Here is an 11,614-nt window from a genome sequence, read left to right as displayed (position 1 = left end):
CAACTGAGTAAGGAACAAAAACAAACAAAAAAAAGTATTGTACCGAGCACCCAAAATGTCACCAGAGAAGATTAAAGTCAAAAGTAACATAAGAGCATTTTCAGCAGCTCAGTGTTACATAGAAATACTGTAAAAGGGAACTGATCTAATGAAACAACCATGCTTTTTTATCCAGTAAATTTAAGCATTAAGGCTCAAATCCACATATAAATATAAATATATGATCAGATATTTAAACCCAAAAATTTGGCACTGAGCTGGTTAGGGAAAAAGGAAAAACAATGGTGCAATTTAAGACTGCAATTAAATTAGAACACAGTATTTTTTTTCTGGAAGCACAATTCCCCATGTTTTTATTTACATCCCTAAATATGCATTATTAAATCCAAAAACAGTCAAGCACTTTGAGCATGCTAGCTGTAGTAAAGGAAGTTAAGCCAAACCTCTAGGTGCTTAGTAGTATAAAAAAAATTTAATTAAATAATTAAAAAAATAAAAGCTCATTGCACCCTCTTCTCTCAAAGAACTGTCATGAATTGTCCCGAATCTCCCCTTCTTCCACAGATGAAAGGGATGAGCTTTCACTGTCTGAGTTCTCTGCAGGTTCACTGTCATCTGAGGATATAGAACACAAAAAACAAACAAGGAATTAGTTTCAGCAATGTTGTTTGCTCATCAAACAAAAGCAGTTTCGTATCTTTTTTTCCTTTTAACTGCGCTTTTCTTTAGGACAGCTATTTCATAAGACATAACCAGTCTCATGACATGTGAAAAAGCCCTGGGTAGGACCTTGTTGTTGAAGGAGAAATCAAGACAATGCTGAGAATTCCTTTCAGCTTTTAAATCTTGGTCTTTCAGCCAAGTTGGAAAGCAGAGTATTTATCCCCCACAAAACTCTGCATCTACTGACAATTTAAAATTATTCTTTTGGCTTGTTTTAAGTGTTGTTTTCTGGGACGCTACACACATATATCACAACTGTAATGAATTATAAATAATTTACACTTTTCTTAGCATTTCAGTTAAGATGTGGAACTACAGAGAAATTGTAAATGGAAATGGCAAATGAAAATGATGTAGCTTTGTGTTTCTTCCACATATTCCAGCACCCCAAAGATAGTGATAAGCTATGTAACTCCCTAAGCTAAGTCTGGTGAGGGTCAAGGCGCACAGTAACTTGTGCTTTAGGGCATGGCTACTGTGCTCTGCTGAGATCATATAGTGAAACTCTCATCTCCAAAACCGGTCTTCAACCTCACAGCCCATGGATCCTTCTTTAACAAGCACTGACCCTGGTCACCTTGTGGTGAGGTCACCAAATGCCACTGGTTGGTGACACTCAAGCAGCACAAAAATAAACTACAGCAAACCAGGCCCATGATTCATATTCTGCTCTCATTGTTATTTTCAGTATTCGATCTATGAACTTAAAGATGTTTTTGAGCATTTATTATCAGAGGTTTCATTAAGAGAATGTTACCAAAATGGAGTTGATGAAGTATGGTTACTGTCTGGTCAAGATAAATTCTACAGCTGGCAATCATGGATAATACATAGGACGCAGTGTGCACCTGTACACTTTAAATGGAATTTGTTCAAGAAAATAGAAGCATTTCACCCAGAAACATCAGAGGTTACATTTTGTCTATATTAAATCTAGTGTATAATCAATTAACATTTATATGCCAGATATGTACTGAGTAATGCACAAAGTAAGGCCTGTGAAAGCTTCTATAATCCCCTACTATCTTCAGCCATGACTGACCTTCTATGCTGAAATCAGAGCACCTGTAGTTTTTGCTATTAAGCAAGTCAAGCATCAAAACATCACATAAAAGAATGTGGCAATCTTCTGACTCACAGCAAAGCTGCACAGTCAGATTTTACTTTTGTCTGTTACAGTAAAATTTAACAGGAATTATAGATTGTCTTCACTCAAAAAGAGCATATTTGTATGGTGCTGATGGCACTGCCTATAAATTAAGATTGCCCAATCCTTCTCACCATAAAACTGTCTGCAGTTTACTTATAATGTAAAATTGAAACTCTGGGTTTTTCAGTGGCAGTTTCCTTCCTCAATCTTTACTTTCCTTATGCAGTTGAAAGTTTCAGCCAAAATACTTCAGCCATTTCTGAGAAGAAGAATAGGAGAAATAGGCTTTATACTCATCAAATCCTAGCAGTTTCTCTTTGAAGGGGCTCAGCTCTAGCTATCCCCCAGTCCTTGGGGGCTACTACTTGAATCTCAGGGAGAATGGTGATCTTTCCCCAGCATATGCCTGTTGCTGGGGTTATGAAAACTTGACTCTGTTCTTCCTGGGAAAGGGGGTAGATCTGAGATTGCTCAGGAAGGAAACAGTATTTTAGCAGTTAAATTCCTGCAAGACTTTTCTCCTTGTTCTAGCCTGGGTCCCATGCAAACAGGGTTAGCAGGGTTATGGCAGCCTGAGCCCCCATGCTCAGCACACACCCTGCCACATGTCCACTCATCAGTGTGGCAGCTGTTTGCCTGGAATACAAAGGGAGGTCAGCCGGACAGGCTCTGAGTGGGACAAGTGTCCCTCCGGGCACGCCAGGAGGGAGAGAGGAAAGGCAGCATTGGTGGCAACAGGATAAGTGAGAGCAGGATTGATGGATTGGGAGGAGCAGACTACTGATACAAAAAGCCATACATGGCAAAGAAACTGGACTGCAAGAAACACAGAAGATGCTGCAGCAGAAAGGTCACTTCTTGGGAGATGGGAAGGGGCTAAAATACTTCTCTGATTACAACAGACTTCTCCCTGGACAGTCTGGAGGTTAACCTAAGATTTGCACTCTTAGCAGTTATCTGTGAATGCAACTGCTAAAGCAAACTGAAAACTGTTTTTTTTCTCCTATATTCTGTAAAGATGACGTACAAAAGAAGAGCACAATGATTGTGACACAGTCTAACTAAAGTGATACTTCGTCTTCAGACAGAATAACAGCAACAAAAAAGTCTTCCAACTTTCATGTTCATGTTGTGAACATGCTTTTCCTCCAAGAATCTATAATTACTGTCACAGATTTCCACTCTTAACAGAAAAAATACCAAGAACAGAGGGTCCAAACCTAACTCAAGGCCGAAGTTGGTTATTAATATCTTAACCAAGAAGACTGCAGTAAGTTATGATAAAAGTTGTGAAAATCATGACATTTTTGCAATTAGCTGTAACTTTTGCTATGCTATACCCAAGACACCTTAACAGGGAGCTATTAAGTTAATTTTTATGGGCTCTATAGAAACACTTAAAAAACACCAACAAAAATCAATGCTTCTCAAAACCTGAAATGGCTGTTAGTGTTCTCAGAATCCCTGCAAGGATGACTAGCAATCAAATGATTCCTGCAGCAGAGGAAGGTTACTGTCCTTAAGACACACACTTGCACTGCCCTGTGATAGAGCTGTCGGCACTTCCCAGCTATTACTGGCTCTTCTCTTCCCCTTCTCCTCTGCCTTCTACAGAATCAGGTAGGTGCTGCAAGAGCATGACCTCAAAATACCGTTGTTCAATCAGCACTTACTTGAATCTATAACCTTAAAAGGACAACCTCCCTATTAGCTCAGGAGACAATGACAACCCTATACAGATTAAGTATATGACTCAATCAATTGTAATTTGCTCCTGACCTCTAAACCATAGGGGTACAGCTGACTACTGAAAAGCCAGGGTCCTAGACCAAGAAATAATGGATAAACTCAGAAGCACCCAGCTTCATGTACTCCAGTGCCTGTATGTGCACTTCCAGGGTATGTATCACAGGGCCCAGTTACTCAGACCTGACTCCTACCTTACCACCTGGTGTGCTGTTTCCCTCTCAGAAGCCCTCGCAGTACATAGCACAAGGAATTTTTGTGCCGTATCTTTGGCTGCAGATTGCTCTCACTTAGGAGATCACTTTGTGTAATCTAGCCAGAACAGCCGAGATCCATGGAAGTCCAGTATCACTGGTACAATATTCTCAGTTCCGTATTTAATCAGTCAAATTATATACATTAGAGCCATGACTGAACAGCTGCAGGGAAATAGTAATTGCAAATACATCTCAAAGCTTTTCTGTAAAAATCTGTAAGAATGAGAGACTGGCCCATCACTGAAAATTATGGGATATGATAACTAAGGTGACCAGAAAGGGGACTAGGAGATGAGAATGGATTCCCTGTTACAGCAGCTGAAATATCTTTTAGCAATCTTTTAGCTTCAGAAAGAGATGAAGCCTTTATACTGGGGAGAAAAATGGAAATTAACTTAAAAACTAAAAGCGAATTCCTGCTAGATCTGGATTCTCTTCCAAATTAACTCCAAGATGAAAGCTTTCCCTCAACAAAGTATTTTTTAAAAGACAACACTGTGCTTTTAACCCACCTTAAAAGTGACTTTGCCATTATAATTTCCAATAACTATCCCACAATTCAGAATTATTTGTCCAATGTTAGAAGCCATGCTAGAAAATAAAGGAGGATGATTCCTTTGCATGACTAGGAGGATTACTTAAAACTCATCTTCCTTAGACAGCCTGACTCTTTAGAAATAATCAACTCTGTCACACTTTGCTACATAAAAAAAACTAGCACAAGTCTGAATAGTTGTTTTACCTTAGTGGCTAAAAATATATTAAAAACCCCAGTGAAGCACCAGTAAACAAAGTTAGACAAAACACCTCCAGTACAGCTCATGGATGTATGCCATCAGCCAGCAGTTTTAAGACAAAAGCATTCATAACAGCTTTTTTTATAGCAATCTTATAGCTTCAGAAGGAAATACAAAACCTATTGCTCATTCCTGGAAATATTAGTAGGTATATCCTTAACTACTGTTATATAACAAAATATATGCATATATTATTTATATATATATATATATATATATATATATATAAAATACATATATATATATATATATATATATATATAACAAAATATATATAACAAAATGATATAACAAAAATATCCAAGTATAACGTAACAGGAAATAAATATATGCTCACCTTGGCCAAGGACCACCATGTCATTCTTCAATGTTTTCAAGACCACAAATAATGTTGGATACTCAATTATTACTTTGCCTTTCAGATTGTCTAGAAGGCTTCTACTGGCATCCAGTTCATTGTACCTTAAAAATAACAGGAAGTTTACTTTGGATTTTAATACTAGCAAGGACATAATGTACATTTGCTGGGGAAAAACAAACGTAAAAGGCTTTCTGTCATTTCACATGATTTTCACGTGATACCATGTCCAGAAGAACTATCTTGTAATTCAAATTACATATCCAGTCTTATTCTCCAACTGCACCATTTTTTTAAACCCTCCTAACACATAAAGAACAAAGGGAGAATGAAAGGCAAATTTCTCTGAGGTTTGAAATGTTTTATTATGTCTTAATGAATATCTTCAGCAAATGAGATATGGACATAGGGCTATCAAAATGGATACATTATCAAAATCTGATTCTAAATTAAAAATAACACTTAATATTCTACTTACGGGTTTTAACACTACAGGTTTAATTTACATGATTACTAGTGTACCTTACTTATCACGTTTGTGAATTACTTAGTGAAGCCCTAGGAAGATGAAATAAAAAGCTTACCTGAACAACTACTAAAGCACGGGTATACTGGAAGCACTTAGAGCTCTGTTTTTGTAGGAGAGACACCCTTTTTCTGATACAGGAGCATTGCAGCAATAATTTCTAAAAGATGGTACAACACCCCTGTTATGCCAGAGCAAATCTCTGCTTACAGCATCATCAGAGCCAAGCTCCCTGCAGAAATCCCCACGTACGTGGGTGCTCCAGAGGCACAGGACTTGGATGTGCGGTCCTTTCCCAGGAAAGGGCTCCTCTTCACCCCGGAGGGTGAAACCAGGTACATAACAAATGATACCACAGTAATGAAAAGTAAACTCAGCACCCTCTCCACAATTACTCTCTCAAACTGTAACGTTCTCTCCCAACTGTCTAACTAGAAACTTGGATGTGGGATTTTGGGGAAAGAAAGGGGTATTTCAAAGGCTTCTGAAAGAGGGACCTTGTTGCTTTCACTTGCTGTCACTGCGGCATCCGAAGGATGCTCTGATACTTTTACGCTGCAATCTGAGTGATGCAATTCTTTCTGTAAGCAGCATTATTAAATTACCACTAAGCTGTTGTATCAGCTAAGGGCAAATGAAGTTCAAAACCAAAATATACTGTAGGCAGTACGTGGAGTATTACCCATAGCTACTCTATCTCCTCTGATCATTAACATTATGCAGTTGTGTTTTCTTTTGCCAAAACCAACATGGGATAGGTGAAGGAAATTATATACTTTACTATTTACAATAATGTGTGATTAAAAGCAGTACACCGGGAGTCAGCACACAAGAAGAATATTGGAGGTAAACCAAGAACTGAGTTCCTGGGATTTAAGGGGGACTTAGTTTGAGCAAAAATTCTGTCATATTCAACTTCAAATCATCATGAAAATATTTGGTTTCATGTTTCTCTCAAGCCAAAGTAATTACGACCTCTTCTTACTGAAACCCTTTAAAAGGGATAACAGTGTATTACATTTCTTATTGAATGAATGCATTCATAACCTGTGGATTAACACACGTGAACAGAAACATATTTACTGCTTTATTTACAGTACTCTAAATGCAAAGTACAGCAATACCTTTCCTTTGGCAAGAACCCGAACACATTCCTTTCTGGTTAAGCAAACATTTACCACCAAGAGGCCAAAGTAATTCACATGCCACAATACACTTTCCATTATCTCATATTTTAGACAAAACATCTTTAGCGTCCAGCTTGGCATAAGATAAAACATTTGTACTTAAAACTATTTTATGATAGTAAATTACTGAAGTGTTAGATCACTGAGTCAGAGCTTTATCTTTTTTTGTTAAAGTAAATTTTATTGGTTGACAGTGATAGAGAAAACATTTAAATTTTTAGTGCATAATGTGAGCTGTAAACTTCAGGAAGAATATAACAAAAGAACTTAATGCTTCTCTTATTTAAACTTGTCTGTTACTGTATATGCTATCCAAAAGATCTCAGTCTACCACATTCTCTACTTCATACACAGGTGCAAGTTGAGGTTTTCTGCTAATCCACCTGTCAGGCTCTTCCTTGACTGTGCATGCTTAAGACATCTCAAAAGAAAACTATTATTTGTCACATCAATTCCAAAGTCTAATAAGGAACAGCTCCTGAGCAAGACGGATTTTTCAGGTTATCTCTGAAAGACCACTTCATGATAAAAATCTTCACAATTTCATCCCAGAACTAGAACAAAGTCACACATCAGAGGGTGAACAACAGATACCTAAGGGCAAGAGAAAACTACTCTGTAGGGTTTAACCAGAAACCTACACACACACACACACTTTCAATTTTTACTTATGAAAAGGCTAGACCTCTTTGGAGAAAAATGAAATGAAATGGCATTTGTAACTTCCTGTAGTGATTATTCACCAGGATGAGCTGAGGATGTAGGGTAACACTGGAATAGTAGACCTTTCCATGTATGTGCAGCAAATTGGTCTCACCACAAGCAGGAGATAGAACAGGGAGAACCTCACAAGCAGATATTACCGGATACCCTTTCATCACCACTTTTACCTACTAGTTTTCTATCCCTGGGACTACGTAGCCTGCTTAGGAAGAACCCATAAGGAGTTGTAACCTTCTCCAAACCCATCATTCACTGCGCATTTCAACTGACAACCCAGTAAAATGAACAACCAGTGTAAGTCTATCCTTTCACTTGGACTCTCAAGATTCAGGACCAGCTGTAGGAACCAGCTTAACTGAGGCTGTCATCCTAAGCAAGCTCCTTCAGCCCTTCATGCCAGGATGGATTTGAGATAAGCCTGGCTCCAAACTAACTGACCATACCAACAAAACCATTGCCTTAATACCCATCTTCACATCTTTCTTTTAAACCCTTTCCCTGCTTTCTCTTTTCTCCCACTGTCCCACTCATACTAATCATCTGCACTATGGCTTCCCAATCCCTGTATTCAGCAGGACTTCTCTTTGCATCTTCCCTCTCAATCTCCTTTTTTCCCTGGTATTTACTTTCCACATATTTTCTCTTTCCCTTCCTTACGTTCCCTCAGCCTCCCTGAACAACACCCACCATCTAATAATACACTTTCCTGATTATTTTCTTGCTCCAAGCAAAGCTTCATGCCCATGTCGCAAAGCAATAAATAGGCCTGGATTTTTTCTTAATAAGAAATGACTCCATTTATAAGGACCACAAAGAGATGATCTTAGCAGACAACAGCTTTTGATTTTAGCTGGAATGAAATAACAATAACTACTTTTTGAAGAACCAAAATTAAACAGAATTTGCCTGCTAGCAGGCAGTTTAAAAGCCTACAAAAATTGTGACAATTGAGAAAATTTAGCAAGATTCAGCAATCCCAGATCAGTTCCCACATAAACTGTTGTATTTGCTCTATGAACAGTTCTGTTACCTTTCACAAAATACTGAAATTAATGGCTCTGCACTTCTGATAGCATCTGTGAGTTTCTGCAAAGGCTAGTTTCACTATCTATAGTTATTCCACCACCTTCCAGGAATTCAACAATTCAGTCTCCTAATCTGTCTCCCACAGGCAGGAATGCCACATTAGGTCACTGCATCAGAACAAGTTCCCCTCAAATGGAGCCTGTGGCTATCATCGCAGTGGCGTAACTTGTCTCCATGAATTCAGACAGCAGGAAATTCCCTGCTGATCAGGTTTTCCTGAATGTCATCTACAGGAACTTCAATTTTAATAATAATAATAAAAAAATCTGCAATCTGGAATTAAAGATAAATTGTAGCCAGATTATTTCTTTAGTTTAGTCTTCTAGACACTGAAAAGAGAACAAACAAGTTTTTGCCATCTAAACAATTGTATGTATTACCAAAACGTGGATTTGTATAACGACATTCATGATTCCCTGTGAGAGAGATCAACTAAACTGCTTGCACGTATTTTACACAAAGATGACTTTTCTTCCTAGAACTGAGTGGAAACATCGAGGTATTTACTTGGCATAACTCGGATACAATAAATCACGCTATCTGTTTTGGGCCTAGTCCTAAAAATCCATAACCAAACCTATACTAACATATGGGAAGAAAGAAGGACTCTTTTTCACCAGACCAAAGAGGGTGGCATTTCCTAGGTATCTGCATATGCCTAGAAGGAGGCAAAGACTGGGTACAGCACTTAAAGTCTCTCCCAAGCACTCATTCTGAAGTGCTGCAGTACAGCAAAGATAATAACTAACAGATGGACTTTCATTCCTAAGTGGTGAATAACCTCTTCGTGTGGTTATGATTTGGTGAACATGGAAGCAGGGAAATGCTCTCTTGAATTAGGTATGAAAGGAAAGTTGTATGGCAGCAAATACAATGTATTGAAATAATGCACAGTATTTATATTTAACTTCGTCACTAGAATGCTGACATTCTAAAAAGCTTAAACCAGTGAATTTTATTAGTCCAGATACATGACAAAATTAGAAAACTCAATGAGCAAAACAGCAGAAATCTTAGAAACAAACAAAAAAAAAAAAGACTTGCCATAACACTTCCTTTATAACTAACTCTTATCAACAGCAGAACAATATTAAGGAATACTTTGCCAAACACTCTTTTAAGAAAAGAGAATGGGAACCTAGCTCAAGTTGATATTTTTATATGAAAAAAATACATACTACAGTTTACAGAAGTATTTAAAACCTGATAGTCCTCCTTCCACTCTTGGTTATTTTTCTTCTCCTGGTCTAGGACCTCCATAATTTGCCTCAACAGACGTTCACTAACCTCTCCTCCATACTACTGATACCGGCATAACTTAATCAAGACCAGTACAGACCAGATGCCTGGCCAAATCCCTTTCAAGTCAAATCCCTATCTTAAGTAACACTTCCATCAAAAAAGTGCTTTTTCTGGGGAAAAAAAAAATATATCAAGAAACCTTCTTTTATCAACCATTTGGACCACAAACCCAGCTAGGAACCAACTGGAAAAGTACAGGAGAAAAAGCTGCCAGCATACCACGGAAGCATCTTGGACATCATCACCATCTCCCAACTACACCTACATTCATAGAGTACATAAAGGCACATCCAATTAATGAGAAAACCATGAAGCTGTTCCTTTTCCTTGCCATATTTCAGCCATAGGTCATCCTCACACAATGACCATATTAAGACAAATTGTAACAATTTGTAACAACTCCTCTCTTTCATGGGCTCTAAGAGGCTCTGCCACTAGAGAAACCCAAGAACTGTTGAAAATTCAGGTGTAAAATGGGGAAAAGAAAAACTGAACTCACAAACCCCTCTTGTAACATCCTGGAAGAAAAAAAAGTAATACTCAAGTGAAGACAGCAGGAACACCTAAATTATTTGACAAAACAGTAGATGTCCAAAAAGATTCATTGGTTTGTTCACTTCTACCCTAGAAAACACACAAAACAGTTAATGGAAAGGAGAGAGAAGCAAAGTAAGACTACAAGTATGTCACCACAGAAGCACAAAGGCTGTCCTTGTTTAAGCCTCTTGAGAATGAGGCAATTGCACAAAGGAAAAAAGCATAGTAAAAGTTGTTTAATGACAATAATGGAAAAATATATCAATTGATGGCAAAACCCATAAAGCAGATAAGGCAACTGCTTCAACAATTTAGTGGACTGAGCTGTAAGAGTGATGAGGTAAAAGGATTCAGGATCACAACAATGATCCAAAGATTAATTGAAGTACAGAACATTCTGCATCTTTGAGTTATAAAACAAAGTACAACAAAACAAAAGGAAAATGTGAAAACAGCAAATGTCAGTTTCTTGCATTTGGCAGAATTTGGTGCAAAGAATACAGAAATAAAGTGATACTGAATTTCAAGAATGCAAATACTTTCCACATCTCAATAAGACATAATGAAAAAAAAGAACAAAAATCCAGCATCAAGTAAAGATGCTGTAAGTCAAGTGCATCACAGCAATAGTTCTTTACACACACGGGAATTTACTTACTTTGTGAAGCCAGGCAGCTTCACAAAGTGCTCAAAAGCTCAAGGTTTACAACTCTTTAAATATTATAGAGCTGACATATGAAAAAAGTGTAAACCACAATCATGTAAGGCCACTATACGACTCAGGATAAAGAAACAAAACAGCCTGAGTTACCACAAGCCAGAAGACTTAATGTGAATGTGAAATTTCACAAGGGAAAAGTTCTGTTTAGTAAGACTAGTGAGGTGGCTACTGCAGATAAATGTCTTAAGTTTCAAAAACTGAAAAGGTATCAGTGGCATATTTAGTACAAGTAAAAGCTGTGCATTGTTCCCCAAAAATATGAAGAGGTCAAAATATGAAACTTGTATGACTAATACAATACTGGCATGATCACAGGGAAAAAGTCAATCATAAGTCTACTTTAATGACAGCATTCTGATACACAGCCCCATGAAACCTAACTGTAAATAATTTGAGGTACAAGTTGTACCAAGGAGTATCAAAGGATGCAATCAGAAACTATTAATACATCAAGTTCAGAAAACTAGTATGTCAAATTTCATTTGACAAATTAACATAAGC

The 11,614-nt window shown here is 37.6% G+C and overlaps 1 protein-coding gene across 1 annotated transcript in view; it reads right to left on the bottom strand.

Moving 5' to 3' along the window:
* Positions 1-450: 450 nt before the first annotated feature.
* ZNHIT6 (zinc finger HIT-type containing 6) overlaps positions 451-11,614 on the bottom strand; it is a 30,342-nt gene continuing 19,178 nt past the window's right edge. Inside the window, exons 9-10 of the mRNA XM_048312454.1 lie at positions 5,011-5,135; positions 451-615 (exon numbers count right to left, since the gene is read on the bottom strand). Of these exons, the coding sequence (XP_048168411.1) occupies positions 530-615; positions 5,011-5,135 (211 nt within the window). The 3' untranslated portion in view covers positions 451-529. The remainder of the gene's footprint in view (positions 616-5,010; positions 5,136-11,614) is intronic.

Source organism: Corvus hawaiiensis, chromosome 9, assembly GCF_020740725.1.
Source record: "Corvus hawaiiensis isolate bCorHaw1 chromosome 9, bCorHaw1.pri.cur, whole genome shotgun sequence".
Taxonomy (NCBI): Eukaryota; Metazoa; Chordata; class Aves; order Passeriformes; family Corvidae; genus Corvus; species Corvus hawaiiensis.
The sequence above is the reverse complement of the archived record's forward strand: the minus strand, read 5'-3'. Positions and strand labels throughout refer to the sequence as shown.